The following is a 27736-nucleotide window of genomic DNA, read 5'->3' as shown; positions in this document are numbered from 1 at the left end:
GGAGAGTCAGGCAACTGGTATTATTTTAAAAGGAAAAATCCATATCCTTCTCAGTTTAGGTTCCCTTTAATTGGCTTCCCCCTAAATTGGCCCTAGACTATGATACATGCACTACATGATACATACATAGTCATGTGACTATGGTAGGGATTAGATTGTGAGCACCTCTGAGGGACAGTTGGTGACAAGACAATATACTGTGTACAACGCTGCGTAATATGTCGGCGCTATATAAATACTAAAATAAATAAATGGAAATACGTTTTTGGTCAGTGATTCATAAAGTAGAAGGGTTACCACAATACCCAGGAAAGTAGCATGTTTTATCAGGGAAGGCAATGGCTCCTTTCATGTTTCCTGTGAGCATTCCTCGGTATGCCTCTCTGTGATCTTCCATAAAGGCTGATGGCCTCGTCTGTTTTCTCCTAGGAAATTGCAGACCCGTTGTTTGACCTGAAGCTGGGCATGGAGCAGCTTTCCAAGAACAAGACCTTTAAAGTCATCCTGGCCTCACTGCTGGCGGTCGGCAATTTCCTGAACAGCACAAACGTGAGTCGAGTCATGTCCGCTCCTGTCTGATCCAATGACTGTCATCATCTGCCCATAGGGTTACCAGTGCTGCTTCTCTTACAGGTGGAAGTGACATTTGCAAATGACTTCTGATTTAGGATGGTCACAACTGTACTTTGACTAAGATAAAGTATGCCCCTCCTCCTGTTTTACATACAAATAACACCAAAAGTTTTCAAATTGTCTTAAAGGGAGCTAAAACTCAGATTTGCTAAATTAAAAAAGCATCACATTTAATTCTTGTACAGTAGTCTTCAGGTTAACGGAGATCAAAGATTCGCTTGCACAGTCCCAAAAATGATGGCCTGACACGTTTCGCGGTGTACCAGCGCTTCCTCAGAGGCACACAAAATAAACACATATACAAGGTCGCAGCTAACCCTGTGGTTTTAAGCCTGACCAGGCATAAAAGTTTCCAATGTATCTGTGATGCTAATCAAAGCAGTACTCCATGCCATCCCTTTTCTCAGGTGAGGTGCGGTCGCACTCGGCGGAGAGTGTTTTTCTGACTAGCATCACAGATACATGGAAAACTGTTATGCTTAAAGGAACTGACCGTATATGTTTATTTCATGTGCCTCCGAGGAAGCGGTGGTACACCGCAAAACATGCGCCAAGCCATCTTTTTTGGGACTCTGCATGTGAAGTTGCATATGAATCTTTGACCTGATGGCTGGCAAGTAGACCTGATGGCTGGCAAGTAGATTATCAGCTGCACAAACATAGGCTCAATGCTACTCACCAGACACAACCAGTGCCCGGGTTGTGTCTGGTCGGAACAGATGCCCCAATATTTTTTTCTCCTAGACTATGTATGTTGTATTATAAAGATGTATTTGTTGCTTTGTAAAGGCCTGATGAAGGGTTATCAGTCCGAAACAGACTAGTGTCCTTGCCTGAAATTTACTGTTTCATGAAACAAAGATGTTGGCCCCAATTCACTAAGCTTTATCAAATGTTTGATAATTTACCTCATGGGTAAAATCTAATTTTGAATTCACTAAGGTGTTATAGATTTATTGAACGTTTTATCAATAAAACATTTAATAAATCTATAACACCTTAATGAATTCAAAATTAGATTTTACCCATGAGGTAAATTATCAAACGTTTGATAGTGTTTGATAAAGCTCTGTGAATTGAGGCCATTGTGTCTACTGTCAAAATGGAATGATCTTCTACATTTATGCTATGAAGAATTTTTATTGACAAATACAAAGCTTTTTACTTTTTGAAAATGTTTTTGTTACAATAAAGTGTGATTTTGATTTTTTTTTAACTCAAAAATTGCTTTGTGGTTTCATCACTCACAGATCCTCCTATACATAAACCTGATGTTACTTTGAGTGTCATGGGCTTGCTCAAGTGTGGATCTTTCTATATTTGTTTTGTGTTGAGAGTTTTTTTGCTACCTTCTGTTAAAAAGACAGAACTGTACTTTATTACCAGAATAATTATACATCAATAATATCTCAGGTGGTGGAGGAATCGGTAATAGGTAGCTGCTGTTTTTGTAGTGAAATATTACATATTTGCACACAGGTGTGGGAATTTTTTCTAATGCAAGCGTTAATTTCCTGAGTTCATGACAGGTTTGATTTGAAGGGTAATTGTATTCCCACATGCAAAGTGCATTAAAAAAAAATAATTGAAACTCCTATCTGGTATTTGTAGGTATAGAGATCAGCCCCCACCTCATCTGTGGTTGTTTTGATATGTAAGTTTTCAGAGCTGGATTATTCACAAGGCAACTTAGGCTGTTGCCTAGGGCCTGGAGAGAGTCTAGGGCAGGGATAAGGAACGTTGGCTCTCCAGCTGTTAAGGAACTACAAGTCCCACAATGCATTGCAGGAGTCTAACAGCCACACTCATGATTAATAAAGGCAAATGCATGCTGGGAGTTGTAGTTTTATCACAGCTGGAGAGCCAAGGTTCCCTACCCCTGGTCTAGGGGCCTAATTGTCACTATCCCCCACCAAATCTTATCAAAAAAGCCAGGTGGCCATCACGGATGGGCACAAAGTCGTTACTTGCCCAGGGCCCCGTTTCACCTTAATCCATCTCTATATGTTTTGCAGTTTGTCATTTCCAAATTTCAAATTGAATTTTACTTTATATGAGCCCCTCCAGCCAGTAGAGGGTGCAGAATTTGTGTTTGTCCTGCTGTCCTAATAGAGTAGCCAGCCTCTGCATGCAAATCCTATGCCCTCTAGTGGCCAGAAAGAGCAGTTAGGATGAGCATGGACCAGCAAAGCACTCTTTCTGTGGATATATCAGTTTGTAGTACAAAGGTACAGGGGGCAGGTACAGCCAGCATTAGGGCTGATGTGGTACCTTATAGACGATTCTATACCTAAGTACACCTGCTTTAATTAATTAAATTGTTGGCTCTTGTGTTGTGATATGTCTGTATATTCCCTGCACTAAGATGACCTGTCTTCTCTTGCAGGCGAAAGGCTTTGACCTCAGCTACCTGGAGAAAGTTTCGGAGGTGAAGGACACGGTGCACCGGCAGACGCTGCTCCACCATATGTGTAATATCGTGACAGAGAAGTTCCCTGACACTACAGATCTGTACTCAGAAATCGCCGCTATCACCCGCTCCTCCAAGGTAGGTGTGGCTGACTGTTGCCCAACCCTCTCCCCTGCGCGCCCGCATGTCATACACGATGTCACCAGCAGAGGTGCCCAATCACAGGCTAATAATTCTGATCATGAACGTTTAATGCAACAATAGCAGATTTCCAACAAGCCTATCTCAGGTTACATTATTGTGCATTTCATTTTGTTGGAAAACCAATTTTCCTAACACGCAAATGTCCACTACAGGGGAGGAGTTACACTTAGCCAATGAGAGCCCTTGGCTGCTGGCGAATTAACCAACTAGATGATCGGCAGCTGCTTGTTACATTGGCTAATTTTCTATACTTTCATGTCAGGATAATTTTAGGTGAAGCCAGTATTTATGGCGCATGGGCCATTTGGAAGATACAGCGCCACCATGGGCCACAATGTAGTTTGCTGTCATGGTGTGAGGCCTAGCAAGTCATTTTGGCACTGGAATAGCAGGACTTCTGTTTAGGGGTGGGTGGTAGTTTGGGTCCTGGGGTTCAGCTAATATATAGCCGAACTCACTCTAGAGAATGGCAAAGGTCACTAAGCAGCATATGAAGTTGTGAGCTTTAAGCATGCCTTTCTTCATCCACACCTTCCCACAATCTCAGCATATTTCCCATCAGCTGCAGAATTCTGCTGCTCTTCCTGATTCCACTCAGGCTCAACTCCCTGCGTTCTATCCTGCCCTTCCACTTCCTGGAACATGGGCTCCATTCACACCGTCCCATGACCTCAGCATATTTCCCATCAGCTGCAGAATTCTGCTGCTCTCCCTGCTTCCAATCAGGCCCAACTTCCTGTATGCAGTCCTGCTCTTCCACTTCCTGGTACATGGGCTCCATTCACACCGTCCCATGACCTCAGCATATTTCCATCAGCTGCAGAATTCTGCTGCTCTCCCTGCTTCCAATCATGCCCAACTTCCTGTATGCAGTCCTGCCCTTCCACTTCCTGGTACATGTATGTAACTACTGCAGTGCCTCCTTCTCACAGCCCAATGACACAGAACAGTGTAGCACAGTGCAGCGCAGGATTACAACTTTATTGTTAAGCCACCCCAGTGGCTTATTCTCAACACAAACCTTTTTCTTCCATCTTGTCCAAAGTTAGTCAGCTGTCTTGTACTTGAAGCTGACTTTACTGCTGGGATAGGCTTTATTCTTGCTGATGAGGGTGGCGATGCCAGGCACACCATGAAAAGTCAATGGCATTCCTGCAGCATGTAGTCTCACTTCTGATCTTGCACTTTTTCCATCCAGGTGGATTTTGATGACCTTGCGGACAGCCTGGTCCAGCTGGAGAAGAGGTGCCGGGAGTCCTGGGACAGCCTGAAAGTCATCGCCAAGCACGAGACTAAACCAGGCCTGAAGAACAAAATGAATGATTTCCTGAAAAACTGCACCGACAAAATTGTTATTCTCAAGATCGTCCACCGCCGAATCCTCAACAGGTCAGACTTGGGAGATTTATTCTCGCAAATATAAGTATATACCTATGTGAGATACGTGATGGGTGTCTACTGTTCTTGAGGGTTTGCCCAGCCACAAAATACTCACCGATCTTCCAGCGACGTCCTGCATCACCTCGCGGGCTCTTAGCAGCTTCAGGCGGCTGTGCACACAAGTCGTTGTGTCACATGACCCAATGCGGGTCAGCTGACACTCTGGAAAGCTGCTAGGAGCCCACAAGGATTGGTGGAGGCTCGGTGAGTATTCTGCCTGCACCTGGGGGGAGATTTGTGCTTTGTTGGCCGGTTGCTCAAGCGGCTGCTAATCAGTGGCTGTTACTGCTGCTGGCACAGTGGCGGCTGCTAATCAGTGGCTGTTACTGCTGCTGGCATAGTGGCGGCTGCTAATCAGTGGCTGTTACTGCTGCTGGCACAGTGGTAGCTGCTAATCAGTGGCTGTTACTGCTGCTGGCATAGTGGCAGCTGCTATTCAGTGGCTGTTACTGCTTCTGGCACAGTGGCATTTGCTAATCAGTGGCTCTTACTGCTGCTGGCACAGTGGCAGCTGCTACTCAGTGGCTGGTACTGCTGCTGGCACAGTGGTGGCTGCTAATCAGTGGCTGCTACAGTGGTTACTGATAACCTACGGGTGAGCAAAGAGGGAGGCAGAATGGCGACATAAGGTGACCCCTGCATGGGTCATCGCAGCTACAGCTTGTGGGCTGCATGTAATTAACAACTATAGAGAGCTTTAAAGGGAACCAGAGACGTTGGGGGAAGGCTTGTATACAAACCTGGGGCTTCCTCCAGCCCCATACGCACGGATCGCTCCCACGCCGCCGTCCTCTGCTGCCTGGATCCGCCGGTACCGGGTACCGTCATTGCCGCGAGTCGGCCGGCAGACGCGCCCAATTGTCCGCATCACACGGGGCTCCCTCCAGCCTCATGTGTACGGGTTTGGAGGGAGCCCCTGTGATGCGGACAATTGGCCGTGTCCGCCGGAAGTGACGGGACCCGGTACCGCCGATGCAGGAAGCGGAGGATGGCGGCATGGGAGCGATACAGGCTTATGGGGCTGGAAGAAGCCCCAGGTATGTATAAAAGCTTGTTCTATTTTTTATTACCGTTCCTCTCTGGTTCCTTTTAAGGGGCCACCAGAAAAGGCTTGGTGGGCCACATTTGGCCCCTGACTTTGGACATGTCTAATGTAGATGCTCCTCACTACTGAGGTAAATGTCTAATTTTTATTTTTTGTTTTGTTTTTTTGTTATTGTAGAAGTCAATTTGTCTAGGCAAGTATGATGATAATATGCTGATAAGTGGTGTTGAAGGCCCCCTCCCCTGGGATGTTTGACAAGGATTGCTTCTTTCAATCATGTTCATTAAAAGGGCTCATTTTCTGTAAAATAATAAAGCTGCGTGTTTGCTGCCTAGGGCCCGTTCACACTATACAAGGCGTGCGTGATCACAATTGCATGCACGCCTTTCCTGCCACGCTATTGCCATATAATGGGGCTATCAGCAGCCTCAGTGCAATATAACTCAATGGGAAATTGTGTGTTCGTCCTAAGATTCCCTGATGCGTTACATCGCAAAGCACACTGTTCTCTGAATGGTAAAATGAAAGTATGTGGATTTTCATGTTACTGTGCTGATCGTACACCACGTGCATCATAATGCGAGCTACAATATATAGGTGAATCCCTGGTTGCTAGCTAGGAATCCCCATCATGCCTTTACATTACAGCCAGGGGTCTTGCTAGGTGGAAGCAGTATGTGACCTGGTAGGGAAATGCTGGTATACATTGGCCCAGGGGTGTAACTAAGGAGCTCGGGGCACCAGTGAGAGTTCTACTTGGGGCCTGGGCCAGTTCTAGAGTTTTTGCTGCCTGGGGCGAACTTGTGAAGATGCGCCCCCCTTCCCCGATTTAGAACGATCACACAGCACCCGACAACTTACTGCCTCCCCTCTCCTCACTGTCATACTCCTCACACAGCACAACAAGCTGCTTTTCCCCAATGATGACCTCTTCACCTCACTCTCCTCTCACTTCTCCTCCTACTCTGACTGTTGTTAGTGTAAACAGTACAAACATGCTGCGCCTGATGCAAATGTTTCACCTTACTTCATGAAAGAACCAGCCCTGCTTGGGGCCCCAATTATTGGATAATATGGAGCCCCAAAACAATAATATGGAGCCCCAAAACCTATCGAGGAAAGCTGCAGTGTCAGAGAGGTGTAATCAGAATAAGGAAACAGTTTGTTAATGATTACATTACCACTATGCAATGTATATTTAGAGGTGATCATTACCAGCATAGCAGCAATGCAAAGCTAATAAGATGGATGGATACCTAGTGGGCACCTCTGGTCCAGGGGCCCCTGTGTGGCCGCTACCTCTGCATCCCCTATTGCTACGCCACTGTCGTGGCCCTTACAGTAACAGCACCCTGCAAGGCATTACTGATTGGCTTACAGTGCTGGCCCAATCCCACAGTCTGAACCCTGTGCTTTCTTTTCGCCTTTTGCTAAACTGTAAATAACTTAGTAGCCAGCGAGCTGTAAATTGCAGCCCGATTGGTGGAAGTCCAGTTAGAGGCGGGTGTTTATGCCCAGCAGGGCCCGATTTGTACTTCTTACCGCCCAATGCCCGCTATCATCAGCTGCGCCCGGACCGACAGCATCCTAAACTTCCCCCCAAACACGACAAGGGTTAGATTATAGACTCCTCTGAGGACAGTTAGTGAAGTGATGGCAGGTGTTACATTATAAGCTCCTCTGGGGACAGTTAGTGACGGGGATTAGATTGTAAGGTCTTTGGGGAGTGGCACATTTGGTAAATGGAAGGCAGCTCTGAGATCGCTGTCAGTGCCAGTTCTCTGCCCCTTCATTCCCCGAGTGCCAGATCTGGCTTTTGGTAGCCGCCCACCACTATGTGGAAACTAAGTGTAGCAGGACGAAAGTTCACCAGGCTAACTGCTCCTGCCACCCTGCTGCCCACAGCCCACCCCTTGTTTTTCTGGTGCTCTAGGCCATGGCCTTTGTGGCCTTGCCTGAAATCCGGCCATGATGCCCAGCAGGATAATGAGGGTCGCTGAGACGATTGTAACATGTCCGCTATGTCCGCAGGTTCCGCTCGTTCCTGTTGTATCTGGGCTACAGCTATTCCTCCGCCCGGGAAATGAAGATCACGCGATTCTGCCGGATAGTCAGCGAGTTCGCTCTGGAGTACAGAACCGCCCGCGAGAGAGTCTTACAGCAAAAGCAGAAGCGAGCGGCTTACAGAGAACGCAACAAGACGCGAGGGAGGATGATCACAGAGGTAATCGCACTGGAGCTTCTCTGTAAACCACCGTGCTAAACGTTGTGTGCATTTTGTGTAAAAAATTATGCAATGTCGCCCTCTTCTGGATGAGTGTGTTCACTACACTTTAAGTTTGCTTTAGTGATATAATTTTATTTTTATTTCATTTATTTTTTAATTATTACGGGTTAGTACTGAAAAGCAGTTTTTGTTCTTCAATAACCTCATCAAAACAAGGCATTTAATCAACATTTTAAATAAAAATGTAATATTTGGAGTACAGTAGGGTATTGTACCGTGTTAGCCAACCGTAAAAGCAGGAAGTTTTGAATTGGGCTGATACCATTTATTGGCTAACTTAAAGTGGAGCTAAACTCAGAACCTCCTCTCTGCTCTAACAGATTAGCCACAGCATGATAACCTTTATGTGAAAAAAAAAAGTTTTAATCCGAGTCCATGGAAATCCTAAAAAAAAAAACCCTGAAGTTTTAACTTGGATTCACTGAAAGGGTTAGGCCTCAGTGTTTATGTTTGAGCAGAAATCCTGCAGTCTATTCACAGCTACTGATAAGAACTTCAACAAACACAGAGCAGTGGATTTTTTCAGAAACTATGTATGGAATATGGAGTTCTCATTGTGTGCTGTGCCAGTCTGTAAAAGAAAAGGAGAAAGCTTTCAGCGGATAAGCCTACTTCAGACTATATTCATGTATGCTAGCAAGATGTTAGAACAGCCAATGTGCAGGTTGCACCCACCACTTAGATCGACTCAGACCTTGGGGATTGAAGCAAACTGGAAAACCAGAAGATGACTCGGCACCGTCTTCATGATGTAACTATAAGCTCTTTATTCAGACATGATCAAGTCAAGACAGGATACAGCAAACATGAAGCTAGTGTATGAAGCAGTGACGTTTCGGGAGGACGTCCTCCCTTTCTCAAGCTTGCAAAGCCTCTGACACAGTAATACAACATCCCCCTTTATATAGTAGGCTTAGGCTACCAGTTTCCTCCTCCTCCTCCTCCTCCTTTTTCAGGACAAACCTGATTGGAGGAAACTGGTAGCCTTCAGTTCCCCATCAGGTCCTCCTGACTTTTGTACCTGCCCCCTCACAGGTCTTGCTTCTGATTGGTTGACCCAGCGTCACTGCCCTTGTTTTTTGATTGGCTCATTGTTTTTGAGCCTACTATATAAAGGCGGATGTTGTATTACTGTGTCAGAGGCTTTGCAAGCTTGAGAAAGGGAGGACGTCCTCCCGAAACATCGCTGCTTCATGCACTAGCCTCATGTTTGCTGTATCCTGTCTTGACTTGATCATGTCTGAATAAAGAGCTTATAATTACATCATGAAGACGGTGCTGGGTCATCTTCTGGTTTTCCTGCTAGCAAGATGTTGAAACACACAGCTTATATACATTTGAATATCATCAGAAGGAGGTACAGAGATTTTTTTTTTTTTTTTTTTTGCAAATATAAATGTAATTCAGATGCATTCATTACAACAGGACTTTAAAATGGTTCTTGCGACGATTGCGATGCATTTATGACAAACCGATAAGACCCTTTGTTTACTTAACCCTAAAAGATATCCGAGGCAAATAAGTTTGTAAATACGGGGGGAGCAGGCATGTACAGGAAGAGTCTTCATGTCCACCGATCTCAACACTTATCCCCCAGGTTAACCTCTGTCCCCCCTGTTGTCTCCTAAAGGGGCCCATACACCTAACGATTTTCCCGCCGATATACAGCCATTTCGATCACAGTAATGGAAACGGCTGTGAAATCGCCGCGCACACCGTCCGAAATCGATCGTTCCCGTCGATTACCGTCAACCCATCCGTGCGGAAGATTTTTCTCGGTCGCCAGCAAGTCGGGAGTGCGTCGTTAGCGGCGTTCGAATGCCCGACGACCGACGCAATACAGCGGGTATACATTACCTGCTCCGCCGGCGCGAATCCCCGCTCACTGCTGTCCTCTCCGCTCTGGTCTGGTCTTCGGCATGCTTCACTTCTTCCTGCCCGGCAGGAAGTTTAAACAGTAGAGGGCGCTCTACTGTTTAAACTTCCTGCCGGGCAGGAAGAAGTGAAGAATGCCGGAGACCAGACCAGAGCGGAGAAGAAGACAGCAGTGACAGCGGGGACTCGCGCCGGCGGAGCAGGTAATGCATGCGGGGGGGGGGGGGGGGGGGCAGCACCACCACTACAGATTGTGATCGGTTTCAGGCTGAAATCGATTCACAATCTGTTTGCAGTAAAGGTGGCCATACGATCCCTCTCTGATCAGATTCGATCAGAGAGGGATCTATCTGTTGGTCGAATCTGATGGCAAATCGACCAGTGTATGGCCATCTTAAGGGTTCTTTCACACCAGAGCTGATTTCTGGTGTTTTGACACAAACTCAATAGTTTGCATTTTCCAAGGTAAAGTGAAAGTCCATAGACTTTCATTTTACCTTTCACATCTAATGCTGCTTTTTGATGCGTTGCAGTTTGACGCACCCAGGAGCTTTTAATCGTCCGACGTCAGCGTTTTTCCGTCGGGTTAATTATAACTACCGCCGCTGATTGCGTCGCACTGCAACTTCCCGATGTCACTCAACGTGTGCACGAAAGTGGGTTTGTGCTTGCGCTGGCTAATGTGAAAGAGCCATGAAAGCCAGCTTCCGGGTCGGCAGCAGTGCACAAGCGCTAGGCCTGGCAGCATGTGTCATGGATCGCGCTATGCGTACTACAAGTTGACTAAGAGTCGATTTTGCTGTGATTTTGTGTGCATGTGTGGTATTTTGAATAAATTATTACCTACATGCCGAATCCGCATAGCCCTGCCCCTTTGAACAGAAGCGATGACATGTGCGAGGGGGTGGGGTGACTCTGAAAACCAGCGCATGTAGGTAAAAGTGTATTCAAAATGCAGAACATATATTTACTACTTTATGCATCAATAAGTCAAGGTTTAACTAGAGCTATAAATAATATATACTAAAGCAAATAATAAAATAAACCTATAATGTTCTTTAGCTACTTCTAGCTGTTTCATGGATGGGTTCTGTTTCCGCAGACTGCGAAGTTCTCTAGCGCTGCTGGCACCTCGGAGAATAACGTCACCATGACCAGCTCTAGGTTACGGACGCAGAACAGTGAGGACGGCCACGAGAACATGACCAGCATCCTCATATCCTCCAGCGGAGAGCAGAACACGCGCCGGAGCCGAGGCGTCCGAAGTATGGCTTTATTGTCTTCTCTGATAGTTGTGTTTTCCAATCTTTGCCCTGCAGTGCCACTTAACAACTTCAGAACCACAGGCTTACACCCCCTAGTGACCAGGCTGTTTTTTACAATTCAGGCCACTGCAGCTTTAAGGGCTCCCTGCAGGGCCGTACAACTCAACACACAAGTGATTCCCCCCCTTTTCTGCCCACCAACAGAGCTTTCTGTTGGTGGACTCTTATTGCTGCTGGGATGTTTGTTTGTTGTTGTTTTTTAAATAAATTTGCCCTTTTTTTATTTTTTCCCCCCTCCCTCGCCAGCCAATCACAGTGATCGGCTCTCATAGACATCAGCCTATGAGAGCTGATCGCTCTCTGAGCCTCCCAGGGGGACAGCCGAGTATGTCCCAGTACAGCGCTACCTTAGATTGCAGCACAGTACATTGTAAATAGACGGCGATCGCCGCTGGGAGACTGATGACGGAGCGGAGATGCGCTCAATCTCCTGCAAGACACGCCCCCAGCGTTGGGCGGTCCTGGAGCTGCCGCCGCGTTCACGCCAATTGGTGTGATGTGGCCTTTAAGTAGTTAAAGTAAACCAGAGGTGTCCTAAAAAGAAGATTTGATAGTCACCCGCGGCTTCCTCCAGCAGCATAAACATGTCTGAGTCCCACGCCGTCCTCCCACGCCGTTCAGCCGTGATCAGCCCCAGTAACTGGCTCAGTCGCGTCAGTCCGGGTCTACTGCGCATGTGTGGGAGGTCCGCGCATGCGCAGAAGACCCAGACTGGACCCAACTGAGCCGGTTACCCGTGCTGATCCCAGCTGAACAGCAGACCCCGAGAGGACTGCGTGGGACTCGACATGTTTATGCTGCTGGTGGAAGCTGCTAGTGACTATCAAATCTTCTTTCTAGGACAACTTTGGTACACTTTAAATTGTGAAATGGAAACAAAAACTACAGGCATTATATCCGAATTTCAATTTCAGCTTGGTCCTAAAAGGGACCTGAGCACCTGTACATGAAAAGAGGGACAAAGTGCCATGGGGGGGGGCAGACAGGCATTGCGTAGCTTCAAGCTTCTGGCAGTGTTACGCGCTCCCAGGCGCTACAATGTATGCTGGGAAATGTAGTACACTGATGTGAGTACATCTCCCAGCGTGCATTGCAACGGTCGGATGCGTGTAACACACTGCGGCCGTCTCCTGGGGAAGATGATGAATACTATATGGATGGGGGGTCTAGAGGAGCAGTCCCCTGTAAGTAAGTAATGCCAACCCCTGCCCCCTTACCCCAATGGCATACTCTCTATTACGAACCTCCCTTATGGGTGTACAGTTGCTCAGGTCCCTTTAATACTTCTTTCATGCAGACAACTGACAGGCGGTGAATTCACTGATTTTCATCAGATTTGATAAAATTACTGAATTGGATGGTCGATCGGGCCACAAAAACACTAGACCTACGGCCTACAATTACAGGAAGGCAGCAGGCAATGGGCAGCGCTCACAGGCTGCAAGTGAAATGAAAGCTCCAGAGATATGCCCAGCCCCTTGAGGCTAAATACACACCTTGAACACAAATCAGATGCAAATTATGTGCTAACACTAATCTAAATTCTAAAATTTTAATGCAAGCTGACACCCATGGAGGCAGCTAGCCTGAAGTATACTTACGTTTTGTACAGCAGAAGAAAATGGCAGCGCTTCCAAACAGACGCTGCACCTGAATTGACTACCTGCACAAGTATGCAGAACTCGAATAACGGGCAGATCACACACCTTGCGTTCATAACCGGTACAGTAAAGGGGCGTTAGCTTCAGCATAAGTTGTGCACAAATTATCCCTACTAGACTCTCCCACGGTGGTGACGGGCCCCAACGGGAGAGAGCCTAACCACTAGTCTAGCAGTGAAGCATATCAAATAGTGAAGCATGTTCAAACAGTGAAAATTATCCAATCAAAGGGTTAAAAGTTTGAGGTTTTAACCCTTTGATTGGATAATTTTCACTGATTGAACATGCTTCACTATTTGATATGCTTCACTGTTAGACTAGTGGTTAGGCTCTCTCCCGTTGGGGCCCGTCACCACCGTGGGAGAGTCTAGTAGGGATAATTTGTGCACAACTTATGCTGAAGCTAACGCCCCTTTACTGTACCTGTTTTGAATGCAAGGTGTGTAATCTGCCCGTTATTCGAGCTCTGCATACTTGTGCAGGAAGTCAATTACAGGAAGGGCACCTCTGTAACCCCTCTAGATGTCTCATTCTTGCAGGTATTGGTGGCTTTTAGCCTTGAAACCAAGAGAGCTGTTAGGGACGCTGTCTTTGGTATAAGCATTCCTGTTTGAATTGGTTTTCCGAGACCCCCTAGCAGAATGTTTCTGATGACCTCAGACAAATCAATCTGTTCAGCCGTGAATTCGTTAGCCAGTTACTGTATCTACTTCTAACCCGGGTGCCTTTGTTCTAGGTATGGGTCGTGGCAGCCCTCCTGACCTGTCTGGTAACAAGGAAGAGTCGGGAGGCTCCCCAGTGGATGCTTCCGATGAGATCATGGATCGACTCGTACAGTCTGTGACTCAGAATCCCAACCCCAGGGTGGCGGCACCAAAAGAGCGAAAGCGATCAAGAGCAAACAGGAAGTCATGTGAGTATTACGGTGCCTCCTGTGGGGCCCCCACTTGTTCTTCATTCACACTAGCGTTGAATAACAGGCTATTTCCCAGCATATGTACGTTAGCTGCCTGTTTAAAGTGGATCCGAGATACACTTTTACTCATTGCATAATTGTGCCCCTTACATACAGTTTATAGAGCTTTCCTCAAGCCAAATACTTTTTTTCGTTTTGTTTGTTTTAATACCCTAATTCCCTATAAAATAAACAAGCCTCTACCAGCGCCTAGGCATTGTAGCAAGTGCTCATGGGAGCTCAATCTGGGAAGGAGGAGGCGTTACCAGCCAGAGATTGCAGAGGAGGAGGGAGGGGGGAGTGGAGTTTTCACAGGCCCGAGGGCTGGAGATGCGATCAGCTTGCCTGTGTGTAATGTGACAAACAGAACATGGCCGCTCTCATTGTATCCCAGGAAGAAATATTCATCTACTGTTGAAGCTGATTGCAGCTAGATTTGCTTTGTAATCTAAACTTTATATAAGATATATAGACAAGTTACTTGTTATATTTAGTTTTTCATCTCGGATCCACTTGCACGACAAGTGACGCCATACTGTTGATTGTGGAGTTCATACGGATGTTAAACCCTACAGGGAGTGCAGAATTATTAGGCAAATGAATATTTTGACCACATCATCCTCTTTATGCATGTTGTCTTACTCCAAGCTGTATAGGCTCGAAAGCCTACTACCAATTAAGCATATTAGGTGATGTGCATCTCTGTAATGAGAAGAGGTGTGGTCTAATGACATCAACACCCTATATCAGGTGTGCATAATTATTAGGCAACTTCCTTTCCTTTGGCAAAATGGGTCAAAAGAAGGACTTGACAGGCTCAGAAAAGTCAAAAATAGTGAGATATCTTGCAGAGGGATGCAACACTCTTAAAATTGCAATGCTTCTGAAGCGTGATCATCGAACAATCAAGCGTTTCATTCAAAATAGTCAACAGGGTCGCAAGAAGCGTGTGGAAAAACCAAGGTGCAAAATAACTGCCCATGAACTGAGAAAAGTCAAGCGTGCAGCTGCCAAGATGCCACTTGCCACCAGTTTGGCCATATTTCAGAGCTGCAACATCACTGGAGTGCCCAAAAGCACAAGGTGTGCAATACTCAGAGACATGGCCAAGGTAAGAAAGGCTGAAAGACGACCACCACTGAACAAGACACACAAGCTGAAACGTCAAGACTGGGCCAAGAAATATCTCAAGACTGATTTTTCTAAGGTTTTATGGACTGATGAAATGAGAGTGAGTCTTGATGGGCCAGATGGATGGGCCCGTGGCTGGATTGGTAAAGGGCAGAGAGCTCCAGTCCGACTCAGACGCCAGCAAGGTGGAGGTGGAGTACTGGTTTGGGCTGGTATCATCAAAGATGAGCTTGTGGGGCCTTTTCGGGTTGAGGATGGAGTCAAGCTCAACTCCCAGTCCTACTGCTCCCAGTCCTACTCCCAGTCCTACTGTTAAGTTGCCTAATAATTATGCACAGTAATAGTCACCTGCACACACGGATATCCCCCTAAAATAGCTAAAACTAAAAACAAACTAAAAACTACTTTCAAAAATATTCAGCTTTGATATTAATGAGTTTTTTGGGTTCATTGAGAATATGGTGGTTGTTCAATAATAAAATTATTCCTCAAAAATACAACTTGCCTAATAATTCTGCACTCCCTGTAGTTTTGGCCTGATGGGTACGAGATCCCCGCACTTTGATTGGCCCAATAAGCTGCCTGTCACTTGACAGGCAGCCTATTGGGCTAAAGTGCGGGGATCTCGTCCTACACAGTGAATCAACCCCCAAGTCAGCTAGCTAATTGTACAAGCTGTATGTAAATAAATGACATAGAGAGCTTAATATATTGTAGTATGTACTGGAAAATGGAATAGATAAAGAGTACAAGAATATATATACTCACAAGTCAGGGTCACCAGCAGGCAACCACTGTAAAGGCAGGTGGGGAGATTGTCCTGACCCCACTCAGGAATAAGAAGTCGCTTTCTGTAGATAGGAAAAAAGGGGAGATACCTCCCCCCCCCCCCCCCCCTCCACCAAGGGTGGATGCAAAACCAAGAAGAACAGAGGGGCCAGAAGAATAAAAACAGGCTTTAAAATTGTTAAAAATTGCTTGGGAGGCAGTGGTGGACTTACCTCCTAGAAGCAGACACTAGAAACTGTCAATTAATGAAACAAATAATTTATTGGCATACTCCACAATAGGTTGCAACGCATTTTGCAGGCAATCTCATGCTTCCTCAGGCAATTAAGGGTAGGGGAGCATACAACAGTGTTTGGTGTAAGATACGCCTGGCGCCTCTGTTCTTCTTCTTAATTGTACAAGCTGTTAGTCGGTATTTCTCCTGTCTGGCTCTCGGGGAAATTGCTGATGTTGCTGAAACCCAAGAGAAGCTGAAGACTTGTCTGACACTTCCGCTGCCTGGCGGATCAATTATGTACACATCACCATGGCAACAGGTACGTGAGCCCTCTGCTGCGCATGTGCCCTGTCCCAGTTTGAAACATTGTATGGCTCTCAGAAAAATACATTTTAAAATATGTGGCGTTTATGGCCAAAAAGATTCCTTACCCCGGCTATGGAATATCAGGACGGTGTTGAATTTATGAAAATCTGAGGCTTTGCACTATGCAACTTGTATCTGTCACGTTGAGGATGCAATAAAGGTGACACTTTTTGGACTTTGGCTAGTGCCCGGAATCTTTCTTCTTTTTGTTTCACGATTACATCTATATGTCTGGAGGCACAGCTGCTGCACCTGTTACCCTCGACTGTCTGCTAGCCATCTAGTGCCAATCTCTACTCTTTGGTGATTTTACAAATAGTTTTATATCACTAGGCATCCATTATTTTTTTTTAATGTTTTGCTGTAAGATTTGAGTGGCTCTGACCTGCATAGGTCACTGTCCGGCTCTTAGACAGGAATCAGTTATGATCAGGTGTAGGAGAATTTGTGCAGAAGCATGTGGTCAGATTGGTCAGGTGATAGACATGCAAGCCTCTGATTTGCTAGGCATGATCTTGTGCAAAAGCCGGATGTGATCCCAGTAAATCAGAGCGTTGCAAATCTATCAGCTGGACAAATTAATCACATGCTTCTCCATGAGTTCTACACATGGCCATCACTAAAGGTGGCCATACACTTATAGATTTGCAGCAGATTCGACCATCAGATGGATTTCTGTCAGATGCCTGTCAAGTCGGAATCTGACAGGGATCTATCTGATGTGTGCCACACACTAGGAACAGATTTCCAATAGATTTCAGAATGAAATCGATCTAAATGCATTATTGGACCATTAGATCCAATGCAATTCTATGGGCCATAGATCTGCTGCCAGCAGCAGATCGACCTAGATCTGACCCATCCTGTTAGATAGATCAAATCCATCGAAATCTGCGGCAAATCGATCGATTGGCTGATTTGATAGAATCGATTTCCGATTGATCGATGGCTGAAATCGACCAGAGTATGGGCCCCTTAACCTCCCTGGCGATACGCAGTTTCAATGTCTGCGTCCACGGGAGGATTTTTGCCTATAAAATGTTATTTATAGTCTTCAGCTAGCACTGCGCTAGCTAAGTATGCCCCCCAAGTGCCTCCGGTCCCGTCCAATCCCCCCGATCGCTGCCGGTAATATTTACCCGTCCGCGATCCCACGAGAGCCGCAGCTTCTCCATGCAGCTTCACTGTCGCTATGGCGACGATCGGAGATGACATATAGGCAGTTCCGATCCTCCCCATAGCGAAGCCAGGCGCTGATTGGGAGGCTGCGCCATTGCGGGATCCCTGGGGGGTATGTATACCGGGGGCGATCAGAGGGGTTCGGAGGCACTTGGGGGGCATACTTGGCTAGCGAAGTGCTAGCTGAAGGGTATACATAACATTTTATAGGCAAAAATCCTCCCGGGGCCATGTGATCCCCTGCGGCGGCTAGCCAGACACTGTGTCGGGCTTACCGCCAGGGAGGTTAAAGGGGCCCATACACACTTTTCTGGCCGACCGATCGATCGGTTGGCCAATCGACCGATCGATGGCCGATTTCGGTGGATTTCCATCGAACTGGCAGGGTGGAAAATTTAGGTCGATCTGATGAGATTGCTTATCAGTTTGCATTGGCCTTAATGGAAATCTGATGGCAAAAAAATGCCATCAGATCGAATTTCAATAGATTTCAAACTGAAATCTATTGGAATTCTATCCTGGTCAAAAATGTTCTAAAAACGCATCAGATAGATCATCAGAGGCATTTCTTATCTGCTGCCAATCTGACGAGTGTATGGGCACAGTGTTATCTGTATGAGTGTATGGAAACGGCTTTGATATCTTTGTCAATCAATAGTTAAGTCCATGCAGAGATCACTTTTCACACCCTGACTTCTCTTTACAGTGAGAAGAACCTTGAAGAGCGGTTTGAGTGACGATCTGGTGCAGGCACTGGGACTGTCCAAATCCTCCGAGGTGGCCGTGTGATTCGTCTCGCCAAAGACTTCTGCCTTTAGCGGTCCGCTGCCCCCTGTGGTGGGATCCGGGCCAGCAGCTGATCTAGCTTATCACTCCCTTCATGGACTGGGCGGGGTTATCCTGCGCGGTATCATCAGGCGATGCCATGCAGGTACCAGCAGAGAGGTGGCGCATGTACAGCTTGGCTAGTGTCGCTGTATCACTTTGCTGTCCTTATGGAACTCTACGGAACGTCTGATCCGTCCCTCCATCAGGGAGCCGCACCACTGTGTCCCGTGAACCTTGCACAGCTGTTCTTGTCTTCGATTCAGCGAATCACAGAGCCCCGCGCCCTGATAAAAAAAAACCCTGGTTCTCTCGACAGGGGTGGATCATCCACATCCTGCAGATCGGATCACAGCGGACTTAGTATATTATACGCGGTGCTTACGAGTGGGCGTATCAGGACCTGCGTGGCTCCGCCTCCATCGCTGCATGTGGATATCGTAAAAATGGATCGATCATTCAGCAGTGAGCTGCTGCAACAGAAAGGTCCTATTCAATATATAAGCATAGCAGGACTGAAAACACTATAACTTCCTACCCCGATACTCCTTAATATACTGGGGGAGGAGCCACTTTATCCTAAAAAGTTGTATTGGAGAAACAAAAGAGGTGTGTGCTGAAACCTGGCAGCACCTGTTATATAACGGCTACAGAAATGTCTCTCCTAACAAGACGGGTGACCATTGAACTTTACCGCTGAAGTGAAGGACTGAACTCCATGCTATAGATTGGGGTATCAGGTGGAGGAAATGAAGAGGATAGATGGTGTATCTCACCCTTTGTCACATCTATTGAGACTGGAGCAGCTACCCACGGAAAATCGATTATCCCTTTAAAGGACAACTGTAGCGAGAGGTATATGGAAGCTGCCATATTTATTTCCTTTTAAGTAATACCAGTTGCCTGGCAGCCCTGCTGATCTATTTGGCTGCAGTAGTGTCTGAATAACACCAGGAACAAGAATGCAGCTAATCTTGTCAGATCTGACAATCATGTCAGAAACATCTGATCATCTGCATGCTTGTTCAGGGTCTATGGCTAAAAAGTGTTAGAAGCAGAGGATTAACAGGGCAGCCAGGCAACTGGTATTGCCTAAAAGGCAATAAATATGGCAGCCTAGGAATCCCTCTCGCTTCAGTTGTCCTTTAATTCTTCCAGCAGAGTGCAGGAAAACGAAAGAACGACATCTGATTGGCTGCTGATTGGCGAAGGGAAAGTTTTTGCAAATATCAATGAAACAAGCTATAATATAAAGATCAATGAATTGATATATAAAATATCAATGAAAAAAAATCAATGATATTTTATATCCGCAGAGTGAAAGTGGAGCTGTCAGGATTGAAATATGAGAACCGCCATTGTTATATTCAGCCTAGTGCTCTCCGCACTGTCAGCAGTGTGAAGGTGGCCATACTTCTAGCGAGCTTGGGGCCCGATCGACCATACGTATGAAAATCGGTGTTGTACCATGTCCGCCCGATTGATGATGAATTCGATTATGGGCAGAAATCTGTCATATACCTCGAAGGAGCATGTTAGAAAATCTAGGTCGAATGTGCTCGCTATCAATATCACGACGGGCCCTCTGCCGCTGTCCCACCGCTGCCCATGCTGTGTAGGCGCCTCCGCTGCGCAAACTAAGTGTAAAATATCCCCTCCCCCACCGTTACCCGTTCTGCGTAAATTCCCACAGCGTCATCCACTGTCGCCCCCATTACTGAGTGACCGTATCATGTGGTACCAGACGTGTGTGATGTCATGAGCACCACTTGGTACAGCACTTCCTGTAACCGGGGTGACCGCGAGGGACACTGGAAGTCATGCCAGCAGGACAAGTGAGAATGTACACAGCATGGGTACCGGTGTGGAGGAGAGGGGACATTTTACACTGGGGGATGTACAGCCAGGCAGGTGGCGGAGACGGCGTCGCTAGGCCTATTCCGGATAGGTTTCATGCTGAAATCTATTGAGAATCGGTTTGCAGTGTATGAGCAGCCAACAGATCTCTCTCTGATCACATTCTATCAGAGAGAGAGATCTGTCTCATGGCCAATATGCCCCTACATCGCTGGGTGTATGGGCACCATAAAGTAAATTAACTGCACTTTTTAAAGGGAACCTGTGTGGACTGCTGTCATCTGGTGTAGGCAAGTCTTTCCTATACTGCTGTAGGCAGCCATTGCCTGAATCCAGGAAGAAACTGCTGGTGGGTTACTGTACAGAATGCAGCAGAGGCGAGACCTCCCCAGGAATTAGGGTAACATTGCTCCCAGCAGGTGGTGAATGGCTGCTCCAGCAAAGGATGATGGGTATGTTGCCTGCAGCGCATCACAGCTGTCATAAAGCAGACCTAAACTCACTGTATTCTTATCCAATGCCCAATTTTATTTACTGTCTAGGTCACAATATTTACCACTGTATATACCTAAGTATTATCCCTATGTTTAATCTAGGCCTTCTTTCCCAAATCAAAGGCACCATTTTTAACTGTTAGGGCCCGTTCACACTGCACGCGTTTCCAGCCGCGTTTTGGAAACGCGTGCAGGTGGCCAAAACGCACGACATCAGACATTGCATAGAGTGCAATGTCTGATGTTCACACAGCATGCGTTCCGGACCTGTGCGGTCCGGGAACGCATGCTGCACGCAGATTTTACAAAAACGCGCGGCTGTCCCATTCACTTTTCAGTGATGGGATCAGCCACGCAACGCATACGAACGCGGACATGCGTGCGTTCGTACGCGTTGCGGTCCGCATATGTTGCGGTCCGCATTTTGTAGTCTGAACGGGCCCTAAGTATGCTTTTACTTAAAGGGATACTGTAGGGGGGTCGGGGGAAAATGAGCTGAACTTACCCGGGGCTTCTAATGGTCCCCCGCAGACATCCTGTGTTGGCGCAGCCACTCACCGATGCTCCGGCCCCGCCTCCAGTTCACTTCTGGAATTTCAGACTTTAAAGTCAGAAAACCACTGCGCCTGCGTTGCCGTGTCCTCGCTCCCGCTGATGTCATCAAGAGCGCACAGCGCAGGCCCAGTATGGTCTGTACCTGCGCAGTACACTCCTGGTGACATCAGCGGGAGCGAGGACACGGCAACGCAGGCGCAGTGGTTTTCTGACTTTAAAGTCTGAAATTCCAGAAGTGAACTGGAGGCGGGGCCGGAGCATCGGTGAGTGGCTGCGCCAACACAGGATGTCTGCGGGGGACCATTAGAAGCCCCGGGTAAGTTCAGCTCATTTTCCCCTGACCCCCCTACAGTATCCCTTTAAAGCATATCCGCAATTTCCATAACAGAAAGCAAAATTGGTCCGTATCAAATGAACCCTGAGCATTTTAGCAAGCTGTAGTACAGAGACGCCGGTGTTAGCTCTGCTGGATTGCTGTAGTGCTCAGCTGCAGTAGCTGCCCAGTATGACTGTCAGGGGATGGGAGGGGTTTATCCCGTGGCCACGTACGCATCCCCTGCATCCCCAGGACCTGACCGAGACCTCCTGTGGAATGAAAGTACTATTCCAGCAAACCACTAAGTTACAGAGGTGGGAAGGGAGGTGATAGAATCTAGAACAGGCAAAACAGAGGGATGAATCTTTTACACTGTTCTCATGGTTTCCAGCACGTTCGCTACAAAGTTGCAGCAACTATAGACTGAAGGTGTTTTTTTAATACATTTAAATGGCTTTGTGCTATAAAAATGGAGTTTGATGACATTTGCCATATACAGGTGAAACTCGAAAATTTGAATATTGTGCAAAAGGCCAATTATTTCAGTAGTTCAACTTAAAGTGTACACGAGAGGGGGTATCAAAAATGTATCCATACCTAGGGCTTCCTCCAGCCCCCTCCAGCCTGATCGCTCCCTCTCCGCCGTCCTCCGCAACTGGCCCCGGTAAGTCTTCCGGTTGGCACAGGTGCAGTCGGGCTGTGCACGCTATCCCATCTCGCTCCTGTGGCTGAGAGTGATCTGCGTCTGCGTAGTACTACTGCTCGGGCGCAGAACATTACCAGCCACGGGAGCACGACGGGGGAGCGCACACAGCCAGTCTGTGCAGTATTTCCCGGACCAGACTATTTTCCGGTGCAATTTGCGGAGGACGGCGGTGAGGGAGCGATCTGGCCAGAGGGGGCAGGAAGAAGCCCTAGGTATGTATACTTTTTTGATACCCCTTCTCAGGTTTCCTTTAAAAGGTAGAAGCAGTAGAGTGTTAGCCATCAGTAAAAGCAAGAAGTTTGGATCAGGATTATTATTATTCTTATTGATTTATAAAGCGCCAACATATTCCGTGGCGCTGTACAAAGTAAGAAACAAACATGGGGTACAAGGATGATACCATTTATTGGCTAACTTAGAAGAAAAAGAGTAAGCTCTCGGCTATGAACCTTCGTCAGATTCCTGTATACTGACAACATTTAGAAAGCCACTTACCGGTATATAATCTGGACATTAAAAACTTAAAATGTGAAACTAATCTATGAAATAGGAGCCCTTTGCAGGTGTTTTTGATGAATTAGCTGATTAGAGTCAGACACTTAGGGCCGGTTCACATTACAAACGCGGATGGCCACGCATGCGGAACGCAACGCGTACGAACGCACGCCATCCGCGTTTGTGTGCGTTGCGTGGCTGATCCCATCACTGAAAAGTGAATGGGACAGCCGCGCGTTTTTGCTAAATCTGCGTGCAGCATGCGTTCCCGGACCGCACAGGTCCGGAACGCATGCAGTGTGATCAGACAGTGCACTGTCTGATGTCGTGCGTGTCGGCCTCCTGCACGCGTTTCCAAAACGCGGCTGGAAATATAGAAAATTTTCACAATATTCTAATGGTCTGAGATTTTGATTTTGGGGTTCTCATAAACTGTAAGCCATAATCCTCAACATTATAACAAAGGCTTGAAATATCTCGCTTTGCTTGTAATGAGTCTATTTCATATATATGTTTCAGCTTTTCAGTTGTGGTACTGAAGTAAATGGACTTTTGCACGATATTCTAATTTTTTGAGTTTCACCTGTAGCTTTTTGTCGTAAAGGGGATTTGCTGTTTTCCTTTTCCCATCCTTTTTGTAAAATCATCTTCTGCACACCTTATCCTGCCTATGTGGATCATTGAGCACTGCAGCAAAAACTCCACATGGCGTTATAGGCTACCAAGGGGTCATTTTTTTATCTCTTAAAAGAGACACCAAACCGAAAAAAAAATTATGATATAATGAATTGGTTGTGTAGTACAGATAATTACTAGAACATTGGTTGCAAAGAAAATATTCTCATATGTTTATTTTCAGTTATATAGTGTTTTTTATAACATTGCATCCTTCACTAATATTTGCAGTTTACACAATACTCAGCATTCTAAATGTTTTTACAGAGCAGTCTTGTGAGCTATTGCCCTTTGGAGAGAAAAAGAAAATACAGTGACTGACAGTTGAGATAATAAGCTTCAGAAGACAGAGCTCTCTGCGACTTTGAAAGTTGTGGAGCTCAGTGGCTTTTTTTCATAGATAACTGGAGTTTCTTAACTCTTCCTGTACTGGAAACAATATTAGACTTATGTCTCTGCTCCTAATGTTTTATTTCTTAAGCTGTACGACACATACAAATCATTATATCATCATTTTTTTTCCGCTTCAGTCTCTTTAACCCTTTCCGATCTATGTCCGACAAGGAGCAATATGGCTGCTGCTGGAGATGACCTTGCTGGATAATATCCTAAACGGTGTCAGCCTCCCCAGATCAAAGTTTCGGACTAACTTTGAGTCTTAGATCACCGCCGGCCCCGCGCTAAGCTACATAATGCAAATAATACATGGGTGGTGTGCCGCCACCGTGTCTAGTCCAGCACAGCGTCAGGTCTCTCAGATCAAAGTGTTGAACCAATTTCAACATATTGATCCCCTTTGGCACCACGTATTACGTTGACGTGTGAGTAATGCAGGGCGGAGCTACAGCGCGTGAGCTGATGCCAGCTCCACCCCCGCTGATTGACAGGGATTCCTCCGTAGCAGTACACAGAACTCTCAGCACCACCAATATTGCATTGTTAATTGACAACACATTTTAACCACACTTATGTATGTTTGAGCCCAAAGCACACGTATATATGGTAACTAGAGTATAGTTTCATTCAGTAAAGATTTCATAGAAGCTTCCTATAGGACAGAGCTACAAAAAGGCGGAGCAACAGAGAGGCAGATACAGTGTATAGTTTCCTGCAGTCTTCTGCTGTGCATTTCCCAGCATGCATCTGGTTATCTCTTTTACATGTAAGGGAAATGACAGAATACGAACTGGCCAACAAACAGCTGCTGCCTGCTTATACAGTATATAAAGTTTAATCCGGGGCTGTGTAGTTGGACTCCTAGCTATTTTGGGGTACCTGGAGTCAGTGGCTTCATGAGCTGAGGAGTAGGAGTTGGATAATTTTTGTACCAGGCTCCACAGCCCTGGTTATAGGTCTGCTTTAACAGGTTCTCTTTAATATTGGTTCAGTCTGATACAGCTACCTTGGTCTGCCACAAGACAAAGTGCAGAGTGTGTGCTGCTGCCATCTGATGGTAAATAATCATATTGCACGCTTTTCACTTTATTATCCTAAAGCTGTCACAATAGTGGGACAGACGTTATTGATTATAGACACACTAGCAGCTCATTCTGATCAAAAGCACTTCAAATCTCCTACAGAATCAGTCAAGCAATAATGGTGGAATCCTAAAGACCAATGAGACTGCAGTTGTGGTTTGATGTGCGCACAGACCTGAAGTAATGGGTGTGGGTCATACTGCACGGACAGCCCAAGTAAAGAGGGTTACAGACCTATTTATATCCTCTTAGGAGGAGTCACTGTGTGGTTATCCAATGCACAAGTGACAGAAGTCTGCCTCTCTCTCCTTGCTTGTTTTCCCTGCTAGGAGTGGATGAGTCGCCTGCTTGTTTTCCCTGCTAGGAGTGGATGAGTCGCCTGCTCGTTTTCCCTGCTAGGAGTGGATGAGTCGCCTGCTCGTTTTCCCTGCTAGGAGTGGATGAGTCGGCCCACTTTAAAGCAGACAAATGTCACTATACCACTACTTTACACTACTACCCCTACCCACCATCCTTGCTTGGCTATAGCTGTCCTCTGAGGGCCCCGCCAGTGAGGACGGTTGCTTTAACCACTCATGAATGCTTCTTATTAACCCTGTATGCATTGGTTCTAATCTGTGTCTATTCTCCCACTTTTATCACAGCAAAGCTTAACGTCAACCCATCAGCATTGGTAACACTGTATTTGTAATTTGCTGCGTGGGTCTCTAAGACAGAGAGGAGGTGGAGCCTCTTTCCTGTGGTCTTATTTTCTGCGCTTGCCAAAAATCTGGACTATAGGAAAGGTACCTGCCGTGCTCTGGTGTCTGTACTGTGTATTGGCGGAGTCTTTTTACAAACATGGTGACCTGTCAACAGCCATCCTTTAACCTTTTCCGGACCAACATACTTGCAATCTACATCTGGTCCCGAAAGGGTTAAAAGACCACTATAGTACAAAAAATGTAAATGAATCTATATAAAATGTAGATTTGTAGTAAACTTCACTAGAAAATACTTTTTTTCCTATGTTTCTGTCACTTACAGTTGGTAGTAGAAATCTGACAGATTTTGGATTGGTTCATCTCTTCATGGGGGAGTCTCATTATTTCCTTTTTTCCTTATAAAAGCACTCCCTGGAAAGGATCTATAAAGCTTCCTTCTTCACCTGCACACTATTTTGGCGGTTGGAATGAATGACTGCTGTTCAGTAAGCTTTTGTATATAAAGAAATAACTGACAATCCCCCCATGAGGAGATGAAGGTATCCAAAGCTCAGCGCACTCTAGAAGACTAAAGTGGTTTTTATTGTCTCAAACACCAGAGATCCACTCAACAACAACTGTTTTGGGGCCACGGCAGGTCCCCTTTCTCAAGGCATAAACAGAATGGTAGAGAGCTGAGGAAATGGAAACAGGATGAGAAGATGGACAAGTCCAAAACCTGTCAGCTCTGTCACATTTTCACTACATTCTGTAAATGTCAGCAACATAGGAAAAAAGTAAATTTATAGTATATTTTACCCTGGAAGAAATGTACTTTTGTATGTATTTTAAACGTGACATATTTTCATGAGGACTGTCCTTTAAAGGACAACTGAAGCGAGAAGACTATGGAGGCTGCCATATGTATTTCCCTTTAAACAATACCAGTTGCCTGGCAATCTTGCTGGTCTATTTGGCTGCAGTAGTGTCTGGATCACACCAGAAACTAGCATGCAGCTAATCTTGTCAGATCTGACAATGTCAGAAACACCTGATCTGCTGCATGCTTGTTCAGGGGCTATGGCTAAAAGTAGTGGCTGGATAGTGTATGTAGTGGCTGGATAGTGTACTGGTTAATGGCACTGCCTTTGACATGGGAGTCCAGGGTTTGAATCCTGGCTAGGGTCAGTACCTATTCAGTAAGAAGTTCAAGGCAAGACTCCCTAAAGACCTGTACACACGCTAGACAGGCTGGAACGATGGGTCCGTCAGACCCTCCCGCTGAGCGGGCGTTCCAGCGACAGTCCGGCGTGTGTACAGTCTGTCAGGCAGACTGATAAGGCTGTTTCTGAGTGATGCGCCTGGCGGATCATTCAGAAACAGCCTTATCAGTCTGCAGACAGACTGTACACACGCTGTACTGTCGCTGGAACGCCGGCCCAGCGGGAGGGTCTGACGGACGCATCGTTCCAGCCTGTCTAGCGTGTGTACGGGCCTTAACACTGCAGGGTGGCCTCTTGAGCGTGTCCCAGTCGCTGCAGCTCTTGAGCGCTTTGAGTCTGCCAGGAGAAAAGCGATATACAAATGTTCGGATTATTATTATCAAAGGTATTAGAGGTAGAGGATCAGCAGGACAGCCAGGCATTTAGTTTCGCTTAAAATAAAATAAATAAGGCAGCCTCCATATACCTCTCCTTACAGTTGTCATTTAAGAATTTAGACCCTTCGATGCTTTCTCGGATTTTAAATGCTAATTAATCAGGTGTGACCGCGTGAGACGGGGGTTAACTTACCCAGAAGCCCGTGGGATCCTATGCGTATCATTCCCATCACATGCGACACGTTCAGCCACTCACTACCGCACTTCCTCCTTCAAGCCGGAGGCGGAAGTATGATAGTGAGTGGTGGAACGCGTCACTTATGTCACATGTGAGGGGAATGATACTCATAGGATCCCACGGACTTCTGGGTAGGTTAACAGCCCATCTCCCGTGGTCACACCTGCATTCATTAAGATTTGGAATCCGAGTAGCTATGAACTCGTAGCTACTCGGAAGCTCATCCCTTCTTATTTGCATGTTAAGGGTTCACTTCCTGGATGGGCGGGCGCAGAGGCGGAGCGGTCACATGCTTAT

At 46.4% G+C, this 27736-nt stretch overlaps 1 protein-coding gene across 3 annotated transcripts in view; it reads left to right on the top strand.

Annotated features, from left to right (window-relative positions):
* The window catches only part of FHOD1 (formin homology 2 domain containing 1), a 281432-nt gene extending 260303 nt beyond the window's left edge, over positions 1 to 21129 (top strand). For all 3 annotated transcript variants that reach the window (XM_068261737.1, XM_068261735.1, XM_068261736.1), the window contains 7 exons: positions 430 to 549; positions 3020 to 3181; positions 4446 to 4636; positions 7764 to 7956; positions 10997 to 11159; positions 13617 to 13793; positions 18224 to 21129. In XM_068261737.1, coding sequence (XP_068117838.1) covers positions 430 to 549; positions 3020 to 3181; positions 4446 to 4636; positions 7764 to 7956; positions 10997 to 11159; positions 13617 to 13793; positions 18224 to 18306 — 1089 coding nt within the window. In that variant the 3' untranslated portion in view covers positions 18307 to 21129. The remainder of the gene's footprint in view (positions 1 to 429; positions 550 to 3019; positions 3182 to 4445; positions 4637 to 7763; positions 7957 to 10996; positions 11160 to 13616; positions 13794 to 18223) is intronic.
* Positions 21130 to 27736: the final 6607 nt, after the last annotated feature.

Source organism: Hyperolius riggenbachi, chromosome 11, assembly GCF_040937935.1.
Source record: "Hyperolius riggenbachi isolate aHypRig1 chromosome 11, aHypRig1.pri, whole genome shotgun sequence".
Lineage (NCBI taxonomy): Eukaryota > Metazoa > Chordata > Amphibia > Anura > Hyperoliidae > Hyperolius > Hyperolius riggenbachi.
Note: the sequence above shows the minus strand (reverse complement) of the source record. Positions and strands in the feature narration are given on the sequence as shown.